The sequence below is a fragment of the Dioscorea cayenensis genome, chromosome 12, assembly GCF_009730915.1.
Source record: "Dioscorea cayenensis subsp. rotundata cultivar TDr96_F1 chromosome 12, TDr96_F1_v2_PseudoChromosome.rev07_lg8_w22 25.fasta, whole genome shotgun sequence".
Taxonomy (NCBI): Eukaryota; Viridiplantae; Streptophyta; class Magnoliopsida; order Dioscoreales; family Dioscoreaceae; genus Dioscorea; species Dioscorea cayenensis.
In genome coordinates this window covers 20,224,067-20,247,471 of record NC_052482.1, presented here as the reverse complement: position 1 = coordinate 20,247,471, position 23,405 = coordinate 20,224,067, and the positions used below count along the sequence as shown (strand labels likewise).

General features: G+C 31.2%; 2 protein-coding genes and 1 pseudogene across 2 annotated transcripts; 2 read left to right on the top strand and 1 right to left on the bottom strand.

Moving 5' to 3' along the window:
- Positions 1-303: 303 nt before the first annotated feature.
- Positions 304-883, bottom strand: LOC120273294. The gene is made up of 2 exons (XM_039279918.1): positions 566-883; positions 304-489 (listed from the first exon to the last, which is right to left on the bottom strand). Exons 1-2 carry the CDS (start codon positions 731-733, stop codon positions 304-306), a joined length of 354 nt encoding a protein of 117 aa, XP_039135852.1. The 5' UTR covers positions 734-883.
- Positions 884-5,559: 4,676 nt separating this feature from the next.
- On the top strand, positions 5,560-8,989 carry LOC120273293 (annotated as a pseudogene).
- Positions 8,990-12,470: 3,481 nt separating this feature from the next.
- LOC120273292 (peroxidase 21-like) lies at positions 12,471-14,206 on the top strand. The gene is made up of 5 exons (XM_039279917.1): positions 12,471-12,580; positions 12,764-12,912; positions 13,011-13,199; positions 13,343-13,509; positions 13,882-14,206. Exons 1-5 carry the CDS (start codon positions 12,499-12,501, stop codon positions 14,204-14,206), a joined length of 912 nt encoding a protein of 303 aa, XP_039135851.1. The 5' UTR covers positions 12,471-12,498.
- The last annotated feature ends 9,199 nt before the right edge of the window (positions 14,207-23,405 follow it).

Below are 23,405 nucleotides of genomic sequence, written 5' to 3'. Positions count from 1 at the left end.
GCCAGGAGGCTACCTCCCGAGCCAGAAGCGGAGATGCTTCTTCATATCAGCTCTATCAAGAGAATTTGGCAACATTCGTAGATTGAGGTGGAGAATCAGGTTTACTGATAAGCCAAACCTCTGACAGCAGATATGGCCTTTTCACCTGTTCTTCATTGGTCTCTCTCCTCTCAGCACTTCCCTCTTCTCTTCAACTAGTCTTTGAAGTCCCGGTATCACACATATCATCTCCGAACTCAATTTCTCTTTGTGGAATACAAACCCAAGATCCATGAACCCCTGGAGCTCATAGTTTTTCAAAGATCAGACAGGCTCTTGTAGGGTCCTCATCTCTCTCCGTATGCTTCTTCTTCTTCTTATCTTCTGTGCTGAATCTGCACTCAAGGTAGGTGTTGAAGGATGCTGCAGCTGGAAAAGAGGCTTTCCTATGACGATATTCAGCACAGGTCGTTTCTTCTTTTCTTTGTATACTGCATGGCTTTTCCTACTCTGTGAAGTGCACAATTCAAGTTAATATACATGAACAATGAATTCGACTAATCGTAAACTATGATGTATTAAATACCTGTGATGTGCTGCTGTTTCCTGGAAGTGATTCTGAAGATGAGTTTGTTGGTAGGTGGGCAGGAAGAGGAGTTGAGGAAGCAGTCCTGGTCTTGCCCAAGAGAATGTTTTGTGAGAACCAGAGCTCATCCATGACTTGTTGGAGGTAAGAGAAGGTGTTTGAATCCATGTTTGCTTGTCCATTTTGCAGAGTCTTTGGGGATGCTTAAAAAGACCAGATGATGAACGTGGGGTCTATTGAGTGGATGTGCTCATAATACAAGAGCTCTAATTTGGCATCTTTGTGTATCATACAGCCAATGAACTTGAACAACGTGGTCCCTGAGATGTGACTAGGGTAGGGTCATATGGAACAACTAGCTATCAAACTTTGTATCTAGTCCCTTGAAGATGAGGATCAGGTGAGTGTGGATCCCAATCAAGCCTTGTTAGAGTGTTTATTAATTCTCTGTTTTTGGCTTTACCAGGTTGAAAGAAAGTTCTGGGAAGAAAACCATAAGAATGAGCATCCCTTTGATGGGTTATTTTAGAGGTTCTGTCTCTTCCCTTTGCATTATACCCTCTCTTTTGGTATTCATTCTTTGGTTCTTGCTTGCTTTGAATGTGATATTGAGGGAGATTTATTAATTTCATGATGATGAGAAATTATTGCTTGTCTTTTGGATGTATACCCGACATATGTTACCACAGCTCAATTTTAACCCAAAAGTTATGACAGATGTGATATCCAGATTATTAGTAATTTTTAGCCCATATCACTTTTGCCAATGAACTCATTGATCTGATTATGATATCATGTTAGGTAAAAAGTGTAAATATAATTTAACATAAATTATTGTAAGTTGATGTATATATTCAAATGTAAATTCACTTTGGAGCTTTCGTTTTCGAGGAGAGCTTGGCGAGAGGCGGGAAGTGGGAGTCTTGAAGCTGGAGGAAGTGATATGCACTCCAGAGTAGTTACAGTGTTCGTTGTTAGAAAGTGAAAATAGAATCGGAGAATTTAGGTGTTTGGTGAAGCTCTATGAGTTTAAAAAGGACTTTTGAAGCGAAAGAAAGTGAGTTTTTATAGATTGATCGACCTACTCTCTAGTATCTTAAAAGTGAGTTTAATTGAAATCTACTTGTGTGAATGAGCATGCATAAGTGGAGGAAGTTAGACTATTTCGCCTAACTTTCGCCTAGTTCTCCCGAAATGAATGCCCCCTGACTCAACTGATGTTGAATTATTAGTTACTCCAGTAAGCTAAGACTATACATTTCCTTTAAACTTAGAGCACTCATAGTTAGATTTTAAGGAAGGATATGTTTGCCTAAACAGATTTTTGTAAAAAGTAAAATGTTTTAGCAATCTATGTATTTTTCTGATATTACTGCCAATGAAGATGTTGTGTTACTGTTAGTCTCTATTTACATTTGGTTTAAATTAAATATAATTTTTAATAATAAATATTATGTTTTTTCCTAAACTTATCATCAATATTGGCTATCTTTTCTCCTGTGTGGGTATTTGACAAAAGAAAGGTTGGATGCTACTAGTAACCGGAAAGATGAGGATGAAGGTGATAAGTAGAGATAGCACCTTTTGTTTTTTTTCCTTAGTTTATACATTGTATTTTGGACTCCTAGTTTATCCATTATATTTTAGACTTTATTTTTTTTTCTCAAATAAAATAAAATGAATAAACTATTAATTTATTAAAAATGAGTTGGATTTCTATGTCACGGCTTTTTTTTATTTGGATAAAAGTGAATAAATCAGCACGACTTCCTTCTAGTTTCCTTAACCAACAGGAAGTGGGCGAGTCACATTTACGTCCACTTTTTCTTTTCAACTATAAAAAAGAAATAGTTGGGCCAGCCCTAAACTGCAACTGATCATATCTAAAATTGCGGAAAGCGAGCGAAGGCACTCTCAGGAATAGGGTCGAGTAGATAGCAAATACGGGTTATCCTTACCCCTCTCCGATCAAAATTCTAGCTTGCTTTCACCTACTACTCTTTGCTTTTTAGAACACTTTAGATTTAGGGCTCTTGATAGTGATTTAAATGAATTTTTTTAAAAAAAAAATTATAAGTTGGAGAGACATAATTGAGGAAATTGACTAATAAATGACATGAATTAAGTATTGTTCTTCTTTTTATGACTGAATGGCCCCTCTAATTTTTGGTTAATTCATGTAAGTATGGGATTGTGTATTTCCTCGAGTTTCTTTTTACTTTGTCCTATTTAAGTTGTATCCTTTTTTTACTTATCTATAAAATTTATGAAATATTAAATATAGTTTTTAAATTTATCTTTTATATTTAATGTAATTTTATAACTTTTGATAAATTATACTTAACTACATATTTTTATTAAATAATATTTTAAATAAGAATAATTTTTAAAAATATTAATATAAAATTTTTATAAAATTTTAAATTATTAATTAATTTTTAACAGATTTTTTAATTCATGTGTTAAACTAGGCAAGTAAAAAAGATATTATTGTGTTTTTCTGCGAAGTTTTATGGAATTTTGAGAAAACGCATCCGGAAATAATTTTTTTCAAACTTAGTAGGTTTTTGTACAAAAATTGTTAGGGTATTTTGCGGGTTAATTTTTCGAAGTCACTCCAGCTTTTGCCTTGTGATCATTTTGGTCGTCCGATTTCAAAATGTATCGAAAATGAGTCGCTCGAGTTATAAAAACTTTCATTGGGAAGTCACACGAGACTCTCACGTCAGCCCAATAAGCTACGTGGCGGTGTAAAAGCCAGTCGATGCTGATGTAAACGATTATCGAAACTACGTGGGCTTTATCAGCGTCGGATAAATCATTCGAGTCGTCAAAACAGTGACACTCTCACGCCTTTTTTTCTTCTTCTTCTTCTTCTTCTTCTTCTTCTTCTTGTCTTACGGTTCTTCTTCTCTACATTTCTTCTTCTCGAGTCCTTTTCTCCCTTCTTTTTCTTCTTTCTGCAGTTCTTCTTCTCACCCTCTTCTTCTTTGTGCCGTATTCTAGAGACTTTTGAATCTAATCTCTTTTTATTTATTTATTTTTCATGTTTCTCAAGCTGTTTTTCCTAAGATAAAAAGGCTCTTTATTGCAGTATCGAGACAAGTCAGTCTATTCGATTTCATTTGTCGAGGGAGATGATCATGAGATGATGGTGTTCATCCTAACTATCATCTCTAATGACTCCATGGTTGATGTGATTCAGCTGGATAAATTGTAAAAAATGTTTTTCTTTTTTGTCAAGCTTTGCATTTGTCAAGCTTAAGCAAGTCACCACTACCTAGTGAATGATATATGCATAACATGTCGGGGCATCTCTTTTCTCTTTGCTTTTTTGTGGGAGAGAGAGAGAGAGAGAGAGAGAGAGAGAGAGAGAGAGAAAGAGGGAGATGATGATGATGATGAAGGACCTTATATCATTGACGCCATGGCGATGTGAGGAGGAAGCCTAACAAGTCGGCGATGCCAATGTGAAGATTCTGACTAACTGGCGAGACCTCCACCATGCTACGCCCTCTCAAAGTGCTCCATCTCTCATCCAAGTCCATCCCTCAACATGAGCTCGAGATGGGCCACGAGCTCTGCTGCAACTTCCATTGAAATGCCCAGGTTTTCTCCTCTCCTTTTCTTTTTTCTGTGGATAAGAACCATGCTTTTGTGGATTTAGGGTTTTTGAGGAAGACTCACTGACTTTCGGTTGTTTCTTTTAACTCATTTTTGTTAGACAGGGGACTTGCATTGATTTCTTCAAGTCTAGGAATAATGGCGTGAAGAAGAAAGAGGTGAGAAGAAGAAGAAACCCGAGAGAAAGAAGAAAAAGAAGGAGAAAGAGTGAGAAGAAGAAATGTAGAGAAGAAGAAAGCAGGAAGAGCAAGAAGAAGAGAGAAAGAGGCTGAGGTGTCGTTGTTTTGATGACTAGCGACTTAATCGGCGATGGGCGAGGCCACGTGAAAGCGATAATGTTTACATCATCGGTGGCTGAGCTACGGCTCACGTAGGCTATTGGGATGGAGAGTCTCGAGTGACTTTCGGTGAAGTTTTTAAACTTGAGTGGCCAGCTGATCGTTTTGAAATTGGATGACAAAATGATAATAAAGCGAAGTTGGGTGACTCGAAAAATTAACCCGGTATTTTGCAATCCTCCAGGGCCGGAAAGTTGGATATATTCTAAAATTAGTGCGTTTTAATGCAAAAGTCTTATGGTTGCAAAAAGACACCCTCATAATTATTATTAATAACAAAGGGGTGCTTTTTGCAAAAATACTGCTGATTTATGTGGTTTTTACATAAAACGCCCTGGAAAGGTTAACTTTACATGAAGTTTTGTGACTTTGCAATGACGCCCTCAGGAGAATAACTAACAAACAAGGAGTTCTCTTGCAAAAGTGACAAAAATTTATGCCGTTTACAGAAACACCCCTGGCATTTTTGAAACTAGTGGGTTTTTCGTGCAAAAATAAATGAAGTTATATGCAGCAACCCCCTCACGAGTAATAATTAATCACTTTTGTCGTGCCGTACGTGGTTTTACTAAAACACCCCCATAAAAATGTTTAATCTAATTCTAATTCTCCGTTCGAAAGGGTTCGTTTCTACCCATAAAGCACGAATGTTTTGCGTTTTATAATCTTTGTGATCACGATTTTAATACTAAAAATTACTTAATCGGTTGTATGTGTGGTAGTAATATCATGTATGATTTCAGTATTATATCAGTCGTCAGCGTCAACAAATTAGTCGAAAAACGTATGCATACAAAAGTCGTCAAGTCATACCTGCAAGTGTTCAACTGGAAAAAAATAAATAAATAATTTTTATGTTAAAAAAAATTTTGTGGCCACATAATATAAATTATAAATGGTCATGAGGTGCGATTCGCAAATGAACCCCCGTTCAAGTGTAAGTAAAGCTTGCAAAAAGAGAACATTTGAAATCCATGGAGATTTGAAAACCAGAGACCGAGGAGAGCCCGCGAGCTCGCGAGCCAGACGACAATGGAAGCAGATCGAAACCCTAATGCTACATCGAGGAGCTTCTGCTCCTCCTCCTCCTCGAAGAAGCGCGAGTTCTCGGTGTACCAGAACCCCGCTTTCTCCGCCGCTCTCACCGCCTCCAGCCTCCGCCCTTCCTCATCCGCTGTCCTCTTCTTCTCCTCCTCTGCCCTTGTCTCCGCCCCTATCCTTCCTCGCCCTCTCATCCATGTACCATTTCTTGCCCTCAAATTGTTTACATTCTTCTCTGCTTCTTCACTGTGCTCATGCGTAAGCTTCTTCTCCTTCTGATGCTTGTTTTCTTGGTCGGTCCTACAGGGAGGACTCGCTCACTCATAGCTTGGGATTGATCCGTGTATCAAAAGTTGGAGCTTGTAAGGATTTCACTATGCACTAACTATTTCTGGTAATGCCCATTAACTGTTTGATTAATTTCCTCTGTGGAGTATTGCAGTGTTTCTTTTTCAAATCTTTTGCGAACTGCGCTTGTTCTGGTGTTCATCACGACATTATCTGCTTTCCTCCGAGCTTTGGCTCTGCGCAATGGTGGTGTTCTGACTAAGAGAATGAAGGATCAGCGGAAGAAGCTCTCTGAGCGTCAATTGAACCTCTTAGGCATAAAGCTGCAACCTTGTGAGAAAATGGATGATGAGGTTGTGAAGAAGCATCCCAAGTCAATGACTTTGTCCTCGGAGCCCCTTGTCCCTATTAGGAAGTCGGGCTTTTGGTTATACACCCACTCGTTCATCATTAGTTGGATCGGAGCAACAACAGTTAGCTAGTAGTGCAAAGAAGATGTCAGGGATGTCCCCGGTTTCAACTCCTGCTCGGCTGCATTCTCAATATATATCCTCTCCTTCAACCCCATGGTCAAAAGGCAGTGCAAAAGGGATACAGACAGAAGCCTTGTTTGAGCAATTCTTGGCAAATGTGGATGAGAAGTTTTGTGAGTCAGCTGTCAAGACAGAAACTACTACGCCCCAGCCACCATTAGAGTTTGGCATTGTCAGCCCAAGCTCAATAGCCAGCTCGGCCACTGCTTCTGGTACTACAAGGAGCACGCCACTGAGGGCCTGTGAGAATGTCAACCAGAAGTATAGCACACCTCCTAAGAAAGGAGAGGGAGAGCTCCCACCTCCTATGTCAGTGGAACAAGTAGTAGAGGCTTTTGAGTTTTTTGGTGTCTACCCTCAAATTGAGCAGTGGCAGGATAGGCTGAGGCAGTGGTTCTCATCAATGCTAATGAATCCGTTGCTTGAGAAGATCGAAACAAGTCACATTCAGGTTTTCAGCTACCATTCTCTAATGCACATCTTTGATCTGAATATGTTTGTAATGTGAATATAATTGTAATTTTTGCAGGTTATGCAAGCAGCAGCGCGGGTTGGTGTTTCCATTACTGTAAATCAGGTTGGAAGTGATACATTGACTACTACTGTGCCTGTCAATGTGTCCCTGATAGATGGTGCCAAAGAGTGGCAGCCGATATTTACCTTGGATGAAGATGGGGTTCTTCATCAGCTTCGTGCAAATCTATTGCAAGTACGTGATGCATCAGCTTGTGAGTTTCTTTCACTATTCCTGTCTATTACTCAAGCAACTTGTTTACTGTCATCTGTGGCCTAGGATGGTTTAGCTTTACATATAAATTTATCTGATTGTGCTTCTTCTCGTTCCCTCCAATGTGAAGTGCAATCTCCTATAGTTGGCTTGCAACAACCACAGCCAAATCCTATACTTCCTTTTGTACAAGCATGTGTGGATGCCATCACTGAACATCAGAGACTTAACACATTGATGAAAGGAGAGCTGATTAGAGGCTTGCTCCCACTAAGTGGTGTGCGTGCAGATTATACTGTGCAAAGGGTCCGAGGTAGACATCATATTTTCAAAATATGAATTTTTTATGCATGTTTAACAGTACAATGTAGTATTTACCAAGATGTCAAATATGCTAGAGTTAATACCATGACTTGTTTTCTGTTCTTGAGTTTTCTGTTCTTGATTTGTCGCAGAACTTGCTGAAGGAACATGCTTAAAGAATTATAACTATTTGGGGAGTGTAGATGGTTCTGACAAAGCAGGCAAAAAGTATTGGCGAACTTCCAAGTGACTCTCACCTGCTGTTATATCTATTCTCTGCTTTTCTTAGATCATCCCAAATGGATGTTACATGTCGATCCCGCCTCCTATTCGGTGCTCAGTCAAGCAAGAATCCTTTGTTCCTCGGAGTTCTTCCCGAAAGAGAGGTTTCCTGAGAAGTATGTGGCTATCATATCTGGTGTGCCATCTGTGGTCCATCCCGGGCTTGTATATTAGCAGTTGGGAAGCAAAGTCCTCCGACTTTTGCTTTTGTATTGGGATAAAAAGCTTCAAAACTCTCTGCAGGTTAGTTGCCAATGTATAAGTGTTTGCTGTTATAGTTTATCCTTAAATAATCACAATAGTGGTCTTCTATGCCAGCTGAAACACTGAATTTGCTTTTAATTTTTAGACTTATTGTCTGCCTGATAATAGAGCACCAAATCGAAACTAAAAATAGTTGAATTTCTAAGTGAATTTATAGGCTACAGAACTTTTTAACTCTCACTGACCCTGAAAGGAAACATAACTTGATGAAAGTGCACTTTTTACTTCCTGAACTGTACCTCTATATTCACTATGGTCATTGAACCCTAGACCAAAATTAATTTTTAGTAATTGTAACAAGAAAAAGAATACAGAAATAGTCCCCAACTTATGGAAACATAAGGAGTTTTTTTTTTCCAATTTAGAACTACTTTTAACCCTGAAATCAAATCAACATTTTTTGTTTTCAGGACCATATTGAATCTTCAGTGGTTCAAAGATCTGAAGTGCACTTATACTAATAAAACTCTGCCAATTGTTTTTAAAGTTGGTCTATAAGGCATACATTAGATTGCGTTATGTAAGTTGCTGGAATTATATTCTTTAGAGTTTAAATCCTAATTCACTTGCATTACAGAAATGAATATAGTCAGTCATTCACGCAACGCTTCACTGTCAATTTTCAAGTTTATGTAGCCTCAAAAGATTTCATTCATTTTTCTCTGCCCTTTTGTAAGCTTATTGTTCTCAGTCTGCCAAAACTCTTTTTAACATGTCCTAATACTACTGAACTTAATTCATATTTTTCCAGGGAAGAACAGCATTATGGGATGCTATTTTGCTTCTCTGCCATAGAATCAAGGTAGGATATGGAGCGGTTGTTCGTGGAGTTCATCTCGGTTCTTCGGCTTTGAACATCCTTTCAGTTCCTCGATTGGCGAATGAAAGTTGAAGATCAGGTTTGTAAAACCCTCTCCTGTAGCAATGTTATGAATCCATCATCAAGTCTAAAAGACTGTCTCTTTCTGTTTGTGTTGTGCAGGAGATAAGAGCACCACTTGCTAAACTGGTTTCTAAAGTGTAACCTTCTCTGATCTTTTTCAATTTGCTTTTATGAATTCAAAAACTTAGAATCATCTTTTTCAAGGTCGTCTTTAACTAGTTGCATGTATCCTGATTTTTTTCAAATCAGTGAGGGAAACAAAATTTGGTTGTATTGATTTCAAATTTAACACATTTGAAGTTTAGAATGCTTGGTTTGGATTTTTTGTTAAAAGAAAAATAACAAAAATAAAAGCATTCAAATTACTTATTCACAAATTTATATTTAGGGACATATATTTCGTTTCACTTTGGGATTTTTAATTGCATTATTTTTAACAATACAGATAAATTATTCCAAGTATGTTTTTAAAATTTTCAACTATGTTTTAGAAGAGAGTTAAATTTTTTACTTTACCACATAGAAATTAATGACAATACCATTCGATCCTTAATTGCCATATGGGCTTTTGTATGTGTTTTTGTCCATTATCAAGTTGGATTTTTACTTCGTTTTGGCATGATTATAGGCTTAATCAGTGAAAATTTTCAAAGATATTTGGCCAAGGATATTTAGCTTGAAATTTTTCTTGTTTTACATTCAATGATTTCTATTTAGCATTTTTATCCCTATCTCCCAATGTTCTTTTAGAGTTGTTTTGAATTGTTTTATGTTTTTCAAGTTGTTTTTTGTCTTGCATTTATCGTCTTTCACAGTGAAACCAACATTATCAGATTAAAGATCCATTGGTTTTTTTCTCAGTTATTTTCTATCATTGTTATTTGTATATGCTTTCTAGTTGTTTTATAAAATTATGATTTACCTATTTATTTTAACGAAGTTAAAATAATTGTATTCGTATATATTCTCTTTTGATGGCCTACCTAATTCAAAACAATGGTCATGTATTCAGTTTTAAGCTTTTAATGATAAAAAAAAGATTTTTTTAAAAAGGTCAATCCAATCCTCCCACAGAAAACTATTTTAATACTTATAAATTCAAATAATTTGACTTATATTTAACTCAAAAATTTAAAACATTTTCAAGTACTGTGAAGTACTGTAAAATGTTTCAACTATTCAATTTTTAAAGACTTTTGAATCTCATTTGGACATTTTTAAGTCATACATAGAAAGGAAGTAGGGAAAGCATTGAAGAGTTTGTTCTTTGTTGGGTGGAGTGCACCGTCCAAACACTAACTAGTCAAGTTGCATACAATTGGGATTGCACTATTTGTGGTCACTTACTTGGCCTTTTTGTTTTATCTAATTATCTTATTATTTGATTATTATTATTAAGTGCTCCCTCTCTAGCTTTGATTCTCAGCCACAAAAGTCAATTAAACTTATTTGATATTAAAAAAATATCTATTTTTATATTTAATTTGTTTTTGTTATAAACCCCATCTTAGTGGTTTTTCTTAAAGATAAACTATTTAGATTAAAAGAGCAAATATATAAAATAGAGCAAATATATAAATATATATATATATATATATATAGAAATATGAAATAGGACTACTCATATAAGCTTTAGTAGGGAGTTTGGATAAATTCAAATTTATAGAGATAAATAAAAATAAAGAATCTGAAAGACTAATGAAATAAAGAAAGAAAAGACATGAGCCCCTTGATTTTAGTAAAAGCTTTGTTGCCATTATATGAAATTTAATTTTAGATAATATATTGTATGTATAATTAATCATTTAAATTATTGTTATGATATTTCAGTACTGTTTTTAGTGTCTATTTACTCAAATTATTATTATTATCTAATGCTAATTTTTATAACTTGCTTTTTTTTATATTGTTGATGTGGGTCCTCTTTTGGGCATGGATATTGACATGATATGTTAATATATATTTATATATTATGTAATTCCATTTTATTATGTAGTCAAAATGTTAATCATGACATGTCATAAACTGGATTGATTTGATAGCTAATTTGCCGTATACAAACCACATTTTGCATGCCATGCCACGTCAGTATATATCAGCAAGTCAACATCAGAGACAAAAATAAATATTTTATGTATATATAGCTTTATATTGAATACTATTAAAATAAATAAATAAATTTAAAAAAAATCTCACGACCCAAACTTCGTTCTAACTTTTAAAAAAAATAATAATTAAATAAAAATGATACTTCTTTCATTCGTTTTTTATTCGTCACAAATCTATGTTTTTTTTATCTATTATTTTCGAACATCAACAAGTATTTATAATTATTTTTTTAAAATTATTTTTAGTATTAATATTCAACTTTTTTGTTGGAATTAAATAAAAAAAAATGAGATAAAAATTAGGGTAATTTTGAAAATAACTAATTTTATAAAATTTTTAATGAAATAACTAAATTTTTTAGTATGTGAACGGTTAATCGCTGACGGATAGCAGGAGAGAGAGTATTATCGATTTTCATTTTTAGTGATTAAAGTAAAAATTCACTTATTTTTAAATATTTTGGTAGAATCTCATATTAGTCCCTTATACTCTTTTCACTGTCATCTTTTAGTCTTACTTTGATTTTAAAAGCACCCTTTTAATCCTTCTACTCTTTGAACGAGTGCAATCAGTCCCCATATACTACTTTCGAACATACAAATTACTAATTTTCATTGCTTTCATATATTCTATGAATCGTACAAAAATAAATTAATTTTTATTATTTCATGAATTGTGTATATTACTGATGAATGATTATGCGATGAATCGTGTAGTATATTAAGTATTTTTATGATTGGACAGTCTTTACGACTTTCGAAAAGAGATAGATGATTGAAAAGCACTTAAATTAGTAAGAAAAAGGTAAAAAGCAATCGAAATTAATACAAGAACTAAGATAGGTATTCTACCAAATATTTTCTTTATATTTTTTTCAATCTCTGACTCATATAACTAGTTTAAAATAAAGTACGGATAGTTTTATAATATAAATTAATATCAATTATATTTTACATTTTATATAATCATGATCATGCATCTTCGCTGTATTTAAAAATTTTAAAAGTAAATCAAGAGACCTCTCCAAAGTCATGTAAACTCATTAATTATCATCTACAACTTGTTCAACCTTATCTTTATCTATTCTATTTTTTTTTTTTTTTTTTTAAAAACTATGGTAATCGAAGAAAAAAAAGTCAAGATTTGGTTTTGACTTTTGTACACTCTAACTTTGATCGTATTTGTATTACATATATAGGTTGGTTTAATTTTAATCCAATCTAAAAATTTCAAGATGCCAAACTTTATTAGTCATACAATTTCTCATACTTAGTTGTAAGAATCCGAATTTATTAATTTTTAAACACTAATTATATGAATTAAATAAATACTAATTTTCAATTATGAGACATTGAGATTTGAGAGGGAAGAGAATAGCAAGCTTTGGCTTTATATAACCAATTAAACTATTCCATAGTGACATATCAACAACCAAAATATACTTTAATATTGAGTGGGAGCATGCCTTCAGGCATGCTTATCTTTTTGGCACTATATAAGAGTTTCAAGGATGGCTACTAGTTTTTCATCACCCACTTCCAATGAACAAAAGAATGGTTTTGGGATCAAGAGCTCATTCTCTCTTCCTTTTATTCTCTCTTTTCTTATGTCTTTTCTCCTTTGGTAATGCATTACTTTATTCAAAGTTCAGATTTATTTATTACTATTATTCTTTTTATTCTTGATAAGATAGACAAATTACATCAAAAATATGAACAGTTTTTTTTTATATATACAAAACAAATTATATTTAATTAGATGATGTATGACTAATAGTATTTTTACTGACTTTTTTATTTAATGTAGTGAAAGGAGAGTTGAGGTTAAATTTTTACTCGGAGAGTTGCCCTCAAGCCGAAGACATCGTGAAGGAAGAAGTTGAAAAACTCTACCATAAACATGGGAACACTGCTGTTTCTTGGGTTAGAAACCTCTTCCATGATTGCATGGTTAAGGTGATGAAATGTCTTGCTCTTTTATGTAGTGATTTATATATTTATATTTATATTTATTTAATCATATAATAAAATTTGTTCATGTATAATACATATAGTCTTGTGATGCTTCACTCTTGTTGGAGGACACAAGCTCAACAATCTCAGAGCAAAATTCACCAAGAAGCTTTGGGATGAGAAATTTCAAGTATGTTAAAGTGATTAAAGATGCATTAGAGAAAGAATGCCCTAATACCGTTTCTTGTGCTGACATTGTTGCTCTTTCCGCAAGAGAGGGAGTTGTTATGGTTTGTAATTCATCATAATGTTTTTATCTCTAATTTATATATAAATTCAGTTAAGACAATTTAGTTTTGAACTTACTAATGGAAAAATCAAAAAGTGTATTTATACCTAACAATAACTTCAAACATCATTCATTGTTTTACAGCTTAAAGGACCATATTTTAACATGAGAACAGGAAGAAGAGATAGCAAAGAAAGCTACAGCCAAGATGTGATCAACTCCATTCCCAACCACAATGATAGCCTTTCCTTCATTCTCTCTCGATTTCAATCAATAGGAATCAATGCCGAAGGGACAACGGCTCTTTTCAGGTAATCAAATTACATCAGCTCACGATCATCGTATTGGATGTGGGTTTTAGTGTCGATAAATGCCCAGTATAATTACGTATTTGCGTAGTATTTCGATATTTTTAAATCGAAATAATACTCTCATATTCGATTCGAGTTGAGTCCGACGACTTTCATTTGGACATGGTAGTTATTAATCATGCTAATTTTATCACAAAAATATTCATAGAGTAAAAAGACGTCGGAAAATACCTGGTTAAATCATGCAAACGAATTATACCTATTGAGACATTCTAATAAGTATAAATCTAATATAGGGGCTCATTCAGTTTGGAAGAGTACATTGGCATAAATGTTGTTGGAGACTTTTACCCAACAGTAGCCCAAGTATAGATCCATCTATGCTGAGTATCTCAAAGGACGTTGCCCTTCACCGGAACCTGACCCAAAGGCAGTGGCATATGCAAGGAATGATAGAGATACACCAATGATAATTGATAACATGTATTACAAGAATTTACTTAAGCATAAAGGGTTGATGTTAGTAGACCAACAATTGGTTACTGACCCTTCAACATCTCAATTTGTTGAAAAAATGGCTGTGGATAATGATTATTTCTATGAGAAGTTCACCGAGGCTTTGCTCTTGATGTCGGAGAATAATCCGGTCACCGGAGATGAAGGGGAGATTAGAAAGGATTGTAGATTTGTTAATTAAATGGTCAAGTATGATAAAAAAGAAATGCATATCAAAATAATGGGAACCTCTTGAATAATTCCATGGCATTATGGTGTATTGGTTTGAGAAGTTGTAAGATTGGAATATTTGCATGTGTGTGCTTGAGTAATTGAAATATGTGATTGTGATATTCAATGGAGAGGAGAAGGCTTCTTCTTAATTTAATGCTCTTGCATGTGCATCAATGGTGTATTATTTAATATTAAAAATTTTAATGGGGAATAATTATATTGGAATATAATAAGTGAAAAGATTTATATGTATTTTTCATGAGGAAAAAAAAACTCTTTTTATCACATTAATTATTTTTCACAAGACACTATTATGCACCGTTTTACTACCTTGTTTTTAAATATTTATCAAAAGAATAAATTGTTCTTTTAGAAAATATAAATGATGATGACCTAGTTATCTTTGTTCTAAGTTGTGATATATTTAAAAATTCTAATAAGTGAGTGAATTTTTACTTTCTATAAATAAATTATTAATTAAAAGACATAAAAATTTGAGAACTCACAAATTTTTATATTTTTCACATATTTTATTTTTAATTAGATTGACATCATTAATTAATTAATTAATTAAATTAATAATAATATGAATAAAAATGGCCAGTGAGTCCCTAAATAAGATATGCTCTTTTGATTTTTTGATAATTACATTGAATTTGTTTGTTTACTCTTCCTGTACGTAACAACTTGTATCTATTTTATCACGTGTCTGTTATATGTATATATATACTCTCCGTTTTTTCATATGTTAAGAGTAATTTTGGAAAAATAAATAAATGATGACCTATAAAAATGAACATGCATTATAAAAAAAAACGAAGGGAGTATATTGATAAATATAGACAAGCCATGTATGCCGTTGGTACCTGTATGATATATTAGTTGTATACTAATTTTAAAAACTAAAACTGAAAAATAAATATGTTCATATTATAAATAAAATTAGCAAAATTCCCCAATCCATGTTTCACATGGCTACAACATATAAGAATATCTGGAATAATTAATAAATATGTTTCACGATTTATGTGCATTTTTATATATTATTAATTCTATTTTTTTTTTCTGTATTTCTTTGTCACTCTTCTATTGAAATAATTAGGACTACGTCATTATGTGGATGTTTAAGTGATTTTAAGACCATGTAGAGCAAGTTTAGATCGAGCTTACATATCATTAAACTAATACTTATAATACCAATTGGAGACAAACATCAAACTCACATATCAAAACCTATCTTTATCTTAATTTGTTCCCATGGTGATAAGGAGTGATAAATAAAGGATATATTGCACCATTCTTTCTTTCATACTAAAAAATAATTAAGTGCTGGAGCTTTCATTGAATATAAAATTCCAAAAGAAGTTGAAAATACATCACTGAATTAATTGCATTTCACTCAAAGTTTGGTCCATGATGCTTGCAATTTTGGTTATTATTGTATAAGCCTTCCTAAATTTAATGCATGCCACGTATAAATTATGCCAATCCATATCCATCACTCTATGTTTTTTTAAGTAAATTGAAAGCAATTTTTTTTTTTATTTTATAAATCTTTGTCATTAGCTTAAACATAGTCTTATTTCTAATTTATAGATTGAAGCATCATCCGTGGATATTATGCTTCTATATATAAATTTTAATATGGATTATCAAAATTGACTGAGAAATATTTCTAACATATATATATATACATATATAATCACCGTTTTATTTATTAGCACCGAGTCACCTGTGTAGGTTATTCGTGTCCAATGAAAAAGGTGAATTTGAACGTTAGTTTGTTTAGGGTGAAGGCACAAATGTTGTAGAGCTTGAGTTCATACTTCTCACATGTGCCTTCCCCTGACATATAGCTTGTATATATTTGTCAATATATATAGTTATACTTATTTATATCAGTTTTAAAAATGAAATATAAAAATAAAAAAATCACTTAAAACAAACATAATACTAACTATATCGCTCTTATCGAAGTAAAATTTAAGTGTTGTTTGATTCACATATTCTTACATTATTGTTCATAATAGGATTACTGAGAATATGATTCTCAAATCATATCATTGGAAAATATGTGCACCTTTTATTTGGTTGACAAACCTGGAATGAGGGCTGCAAATGAACAAAGCCGTTCGAAAGTTGCTCGAGGCTTGGTTCAAAAAAAGCTCGTTTATTAAGCAAACTAACAGAGCTCAAATCGAGCTTGAGCTTGACTTTCAAACTCGAGTAGATAATCGAGCCGAGCTCAAACCTCATATTGCTTGCCTCATCAAAGCTCGTAAGAGGCTCAATAATATACCATATGATACTATAGCAATCTAAAAAATTTTTAATCATTACTGTAGTTATACTATAATGATTAAAATTACTGTAAAACATGTATTGTACCTATATATAAATATTAATGTAGTAAATTGTTGTACAAGCTACACTATAGCTATTCGAGTTGAGCTCAAGTTTGATATTTCCTTAGCGAGCCAAGCTCGAGCTTAACAAAAGAAGCTCGGTTTAAATAGTATTCAGCCAAGCTTAAACATAACAAAAACTCACTTTCGACTCAATTTTGATTGTAGCCCTAGTCGGAATGTAACACTAACATGTTTTGTTAGATAGAAAACTTAATTATTTGAAATAAATATATATTTTTTTCTTCAACTTAATATTTGAAAAAAAAAATCAAATGTTTTCCTCTCCTCCAACTAAATATTTCAATAAATATATTTTTATATAAAAAATATATGAGGATGGAATATTCTTATTTTTTTTTAATTAAAATTGAAGTTTATGAAATTTATTGAATTGAAAGGTTAAAATGGAGAAGAAGAAAAAAATTACATTCAAATGAGGTAATCTTACGTGTTTTAGATCACCCCCAACCAAACGCCACTTCATTGTATTCTTATCTTAATCTATTATTCACATTTTTTTTTACTTTCAATAAACAAAATACTACACTAGCTCAAATATCATGATAATAATAAATTAAAAATTAAATAATTATAGCAACAAGGTTTTTTTTAGCCCAATATAATACATTCATAATGTAAATTAAAAAGAAAAAGTTTGCTTTTTATTTGGGCTCAAGCCCAATAACAATAAATTGTACAAAACCATTGTCAAACATAACTCACTTACTCAATTGGGTTGATCCAAATGATAGAGTTTGAATTTTTAAACAAATAATTTGACTGAAAAATAATTTATTCTTGTATTGACCTCTTAGAGTAGCTCACCTATCTCCTGGTAAAAGTAAAAAGTCCCAAAAATAAAAATCATTTTTAAGCCAAGCATTTTTGGGATCATTATCAAAGCTTACATTAGTATGAAAAACAAATAAATTAGAAAAAAAAAAAATCTCTTCACTCTGTTCCCAACCAGCTCACATTGGGACCCTCTCACAGACCCACAACTAAAGACTCATGATTGATTATTTGATTTGATGTACACAAACAGTGGACTGTGATTATTTTTTGTTTTTACATAAATGGCCATGTGACACATCAATTTGCAAAATTTCTTTGTTGTTAATCAATATTGATCGTTATCATCAAATAACTCTCTGTCTAATGGCCATGGAACAAATTATTGTATAAATAGAAAAAATTAATTAATTAATTAAAACTTAGGATGCAATGATGAAAACCAGTATTGAAGTTGCTTGTTGAGTAGCCTTCAGATACATCAAGAGAAAATGACATGAAAACCAAATCATTTAAAAAAAAAAAAAAAAAAAAAAAAATCAAATTATAAAACATTGATCCTTATCATCAAATAACTCTCTGTCTACTGGGCCTATTTGGATTTGATTTTTCTCAAAATTATACCTTTAATATAAAAAGAAAAATCTTACCGAGAAATATTTATTTTACCAACGGCATAGGTCCTTGCATACGACGTTTTGTTTTAAAAAAAATCCAAAAACATATATGTTTGTTGAGTTTGTTTCATGCTTATACATGTCCTGACATGGGTTTGTACCTTTTTAAAAAATATATATTTTCATAGGATAGAAATTTACGCATTGGGTACAAACCCATGCCAGGAGTAAACTAAATAAATCAGACAAAACTTAAAAGATAAAAACTATTTAAAAAATTGAAAATAATTTTCTAATTTTTTTAATGTATATATATCTTCACCCCATATTTTGCATTTAGTATCATTTTATTTACTTGTTACTTGTTATTAGCAAACATTGTGAAAGAAATTCATCATTCAACATTACAATTTATTATTTTTATATTTATTATTCATCTTTATTATTTATATTATCTATTTTTTGTAATACCAAATTATTTATATAAAAAAAAATATTGTTATACTAAGCAACATAATTTTATGGTGTGCAACAATATAAATATATTATTAATTTAAAACCGTAATTTTTTCTATAATATTTTTTTATTTCATTTAATGTGGAATCTTTAAAATCTTGCGTATTTATAAATATATTATTAACTTAAAATCATAATATTTTGAAATCTTGATTAATAAATAATTTACTTAAGATTTTGTTATATTGATAAGAAAGTTTTTCACTCTAACTTAATTTTTAAAATAAATTAAGAAAAAATATTTATGATTCCTAGATTTATCATTTCATATTTAATTTTTTTATGGAAAAATAAATTTTTTTATTTAATAAAAATCTCTTCAATTCCTCATAGATCCTTTTTTTAATCAAGTCAATTATTCTTAAAAATTTAGATTTAATCCTACATCAAGTAATATCTGGTTTTGAAAAATATTATTAAAAAGTATTCAATAATGAGTATTTAACAAAAATAAAAATAATAAATATAATACTTTTAATTATTGTGATTTATTTAAAATTATCATACATATATCTGCATTTTTTTAAAATATATTTGATTTTTAGGGCAAAAAAATATCAACAATGGTGGTCTACAAGGCACAAACAATGGTGATCTACGTTAGCATTCTTATAACACCACTTACTTCAAAATAAACTGCAAGTTATTAATTGATATTTTTTTAACTAAAAAATAAAAATAATAAAAAAGTCTCATGTTATTCAAATTAATTCTCACATCAATTATTTTATTTTTTAAAAAATATATATGGCAATTAGTAACTGCCTGTAAAAGGGTCATACCCAACCCAATTTATATATATGTTGTTTTTTTATAATTTTTATTTTTATTTTTTAAATAAACCCATGGCTAGGGTTCTAACTCGGCCTCCCGGTTTAAGATAGTGACACGGGACGGGTTTGGCTCTGCCAGGCTAATCTAGCCCGGTGGGTTAGCATATCGGCTAGGCCGGTTCGGGTTGGGCACGGATAATCTAAGCTAACATGTAGCCATGTAGGTATGGCTGGTTTGGGTCGGGCCCGATTGATGGCCCTGTGCCCCTCTTTAGCCCAAAGAATGAATTAAGTTGGGCCAATACAGATAGCCCCTAAGACCATGAGAGATCTTATAAACTGGTAATTAAATAGCTTCAATAATACCATCTATAAGCATTTTAATATTATTATCACCATCATCTACGCGCACGCACACGTTGGATAATAAATTTTTTCAAAAATTATGTTGTACTATTCCTCTTTTTCTAATGCATACGGTTTATCCATTTTTACAAAATAATAATAATAATAATAATAATAATAATAAGTTTTACTAATTTACAAAATTTATGCAAATAAATCCTAAATTCGACCATTTTTTTAAAATAAATATAAGATTATCTCATTTTTATATTTTTTGTGCCAACTTTGCAAATAAGTCTAAGATTCCCACATTTTCACATTTCCTACAAATTTTCCAAATAAATCCTCATATATTTTCTTTTTTATATTGTTTTTTATATATTTGTAAGAACACGCATATATTTTGTAGATCAATCTTGACTGACACCTCTCCATTATATTTTATACATATACTACAATAATTTCACAAATACATATAGTCAATGAAAAAGATAGAGCCATAAATTTTTTTAAAGTGGGTCAAGTAGAAAATAAGGAGCTAAATAATATATATTGACAATTATTGTTTTTAAAAAATTTATATATTTTTAATTTTATACATATCAATTTGTAAAAGGTCAGGTGACTAAGAATATATTTTTATAAATAATTTTTTTAAAATATAGTTTTTTACAGCATATATACCAATATATACTAATTGGATTTTAAAAACATTAGCTTCTAATATGTATGCCATATTATTAATTAAAAAAACATATTCTATATTATAACATTCATAAAATGCTATTAAAAAAATCATGAAAGCTAAAGGGGCGAGGAAGAGTATGATCTGAATTTGGTCTCCAAAGTTAACCATAAAGGATCATGATACTGAACAGTAACCCTAAGTACTATAAATCTAATGATATTTTTTAAAAACTTATTTTTTGAACCTGTAATGTGTATATATATACTGTATACATATAATTTTCACATCATGTATTTTCCTAGTCACTCCTATCCAAAGTAGGATCTATACTAATATATTAGATATTTCTAAAAAAAAAATTTGAATTTTTTTTTTGTCTTTTCGCTCCCATCCAAAATAGGATACATGTATCCATTTTTTCAAAAAAAATAAAATAAAATAAAATAAAATAAAATATAGGATACATGCTAATATATTAGAGATTTCCAAAACTATTTGAATTCAATTAGGATATATAATAATATATTACAAATTTCCAAATTAGTTAGGATATACAATAATATATTACAAATTTCCAAAAACAAATGGATACATGCTAATATATTAGAAATTTCCAAAATTATTTGAATTCAATTAGGATATATAATAATATATTACAAATTTCCAAAACTATTTAATTTTAGTAATATATTAAAATTTTCCAAAAATATGTAAATTTAGTTAGGATATATACTAATATATTACAAATTTCCAAACCAATTTGAATTAAAATAGGATACATAATAATATACTAAAATTTTCTAAAAATATTTTTAATTTAATTGGGTTAATCAACTATAATATATATATATATATATATATAGTGAAACATCATCTATGGACGTCACTCAGATTTCAATTCCGCAGGACGTTTTTAAATCTAAGTTCAGTCGGGATCATCATCACGTAGTTGATCGATTATATAAACATCTGACACTTTTACCGCTTTATGATCATCGTAGCAACACTCGTAGAACGCTTGCTTTCTACTGCTCGTAATGATAAGAGCCGAGCGATTTTCATCCGACTGCTATTATTACGATATCCCTGAGACTTTGAAATCTAGGTGACGTCCTAGATGACTGGGCTCGTATATATATATTACTCTATATAAATAGCAAGGAAAAACCAAAATTAAAAAGAGAGTAGAGATGGCGGTCAAGAATGAGCAAATGAGCCAGTTGAGCCATGTAGTAGGCCAAGAGAATGAAAACAAAGTTCCCATGCAATTGAGACACGTAAGCCATAAACGTGGACGGAACGAGAATGAAGCTCCGCAACGCATTACACGAACACCGAAGAAGATCAACGTGTTGTCAACATCAAACAAAGTTGGAATTCATATCAAAGATCGTGCCCACCAGAACATCATTAATGGTACGCATTCACCTGCCTTCACAGTATATATATATATATATATTTAAAAAAAATATTTGTTTATTGCATTAACTTTGACTGTATTTTGAATAGAGTTTTAATGAAGATGACAATCAAAACAACAACAATAATAATTATAATAATAATAATAATAATGGTAATATCTAGAAAGTACTGGCTTTTTAATTATGCTTTCTTTTTTGAAATATTTTGATAGTCATGACTTTTAAGGTATATTTTTAAGTTATTAAAAATTAATGGTTATTAAAGCGATATTGATTGGCTCTTCTGGGTTTTTTTTAATCAGGTCTTTTAACGCTTTTTTTATCATGTTTTTTTACATAATTTTTTAATCATGACTTTTAGTGTTTATTTTTAAGCAGTTGTAGCCAACTATATGTTGGCTCTATTATTTTTCTTAAATCAGGTTTTTTAAGTTTTTTTTATTATTTTTCTTAAATATTTGTTAATAATGGTTGTAACGTTTATTTTTAAGTTATTAACAGTTATTCTTATGTTATTAAATATTCCCTCCGTTCTTTTTATCTATCGTGAATAACCGAATCTCACATACCAATAAATTTAGTTATTTCACAAATTTTTATAAAAAAATTTGTTATCTTTCCAAAATTACTCCTAATTTATATCTTTATATTTTTCTCTCATATTTAATTCCAAGGAGAAAATCGAATATAGTGTTAGGATAGTTTTGAAAAAAAAAATAATAATAAATGCTTCTTAATATTAGAAAATAATAAATAAAAAAGAATATAAGTTTTATGTGATGATAAAAAGGAACGAAGGAGAGATAAAAATATAAACAAAAGAACCTCATGCATGGGTGTAAGGCCGATGAAGATGCTCGGAGCTCGAGCTTCGTTTCCTCCGCTCCCGTCGTCTGAGTTCTCTTCCTCCAGTTCCTCGCTTGACCGGGAGAAACTGATGGCCGAGCTGACCGAGACCGAGGGATCGACTGAACCAGCACGCAATGGAAGGAGGCACGACAGGGCATCCTATTGCATCATTAATTTGCACTTCTACGGCCATGTAAACATTAACGTGCTTTAAGTAAGAATAGGGTAAGATTTATGTTCGAATATTAACGGTTGATTTTTATATTATTTTTGAATGGACAAATGGGATTTGAATATTTAAGGTATTTTTGATTAAGAGAAGCTAATTATTTTGACTTTTTGTTTTTAAAAAAATAAAAAGAATAAAAAAATTATCTTGGTCTGAGATAAGACAGTACTGCATGTAAACTGATTATTAGGAAAAAAAAAACATTGAATGATAAATTAAAAAAATGTTTAAAATAAAACCCACAACAACCTTGAAGGGGGAAAACGCATCAAAATAAAAAATAAAAGTTAATCTGAGGTCCCCTGGTCGTAATTTCCTTCTCCACGCGCTCCTCTCCCAATAGTGTCATAAAAGTATTTCACATAAAATGAATGAATAAATAAATAAATAGATAAATAAATAAATGATTTAATAACTCATTTCCGAATAATATTAATTAATAGTGTCATAAACCACCCTCAAAAACTGATCTATTAACTAATATATTATTTTTGGGTGGTAAATTTACAGTTGTATTTTTATTTTTGA

Excerpts from the sequence above, each read along its gene's own strand:
- LOC120273294 (XM_039279918.1), bottom strand. The coding sequence starts at position 733 with ATGGATTCAAACACCTTCTCTTACCTCCAACAAGTCATGGATGAGCTC. Across the intron at positions 490-565 it reads GAAACAGCAGCACATCACAG|AGTAGGAAAAGCCATGCAGT; the intron begins GTATTTAATACA and ends TGCACTTCACAG.
- LOC120273292 (XM_039279917.1), top strand. The coding sequence starts at position 12,499 with ATGAACAAAAGAATGGTTTTGGGATCAAGAGCTCATTCTCTCTTCCTT. Across the intron at positions 12,581-12,763 it reads CTTATGTCTTTTCTCCTTTG|TGAAAGGAGAGTTGAGGTTA; the intron begins GTAATGCATTAC and ends TATTTAATGTAG. Across the intron at positions 13,200-13,342 it reads CAAGAGAGGGAGTTGTTATG|CTTAAAGGACCATATTTTAA; the intron begins GTTTGTAATTCA and ends ATTGTTTTACAG.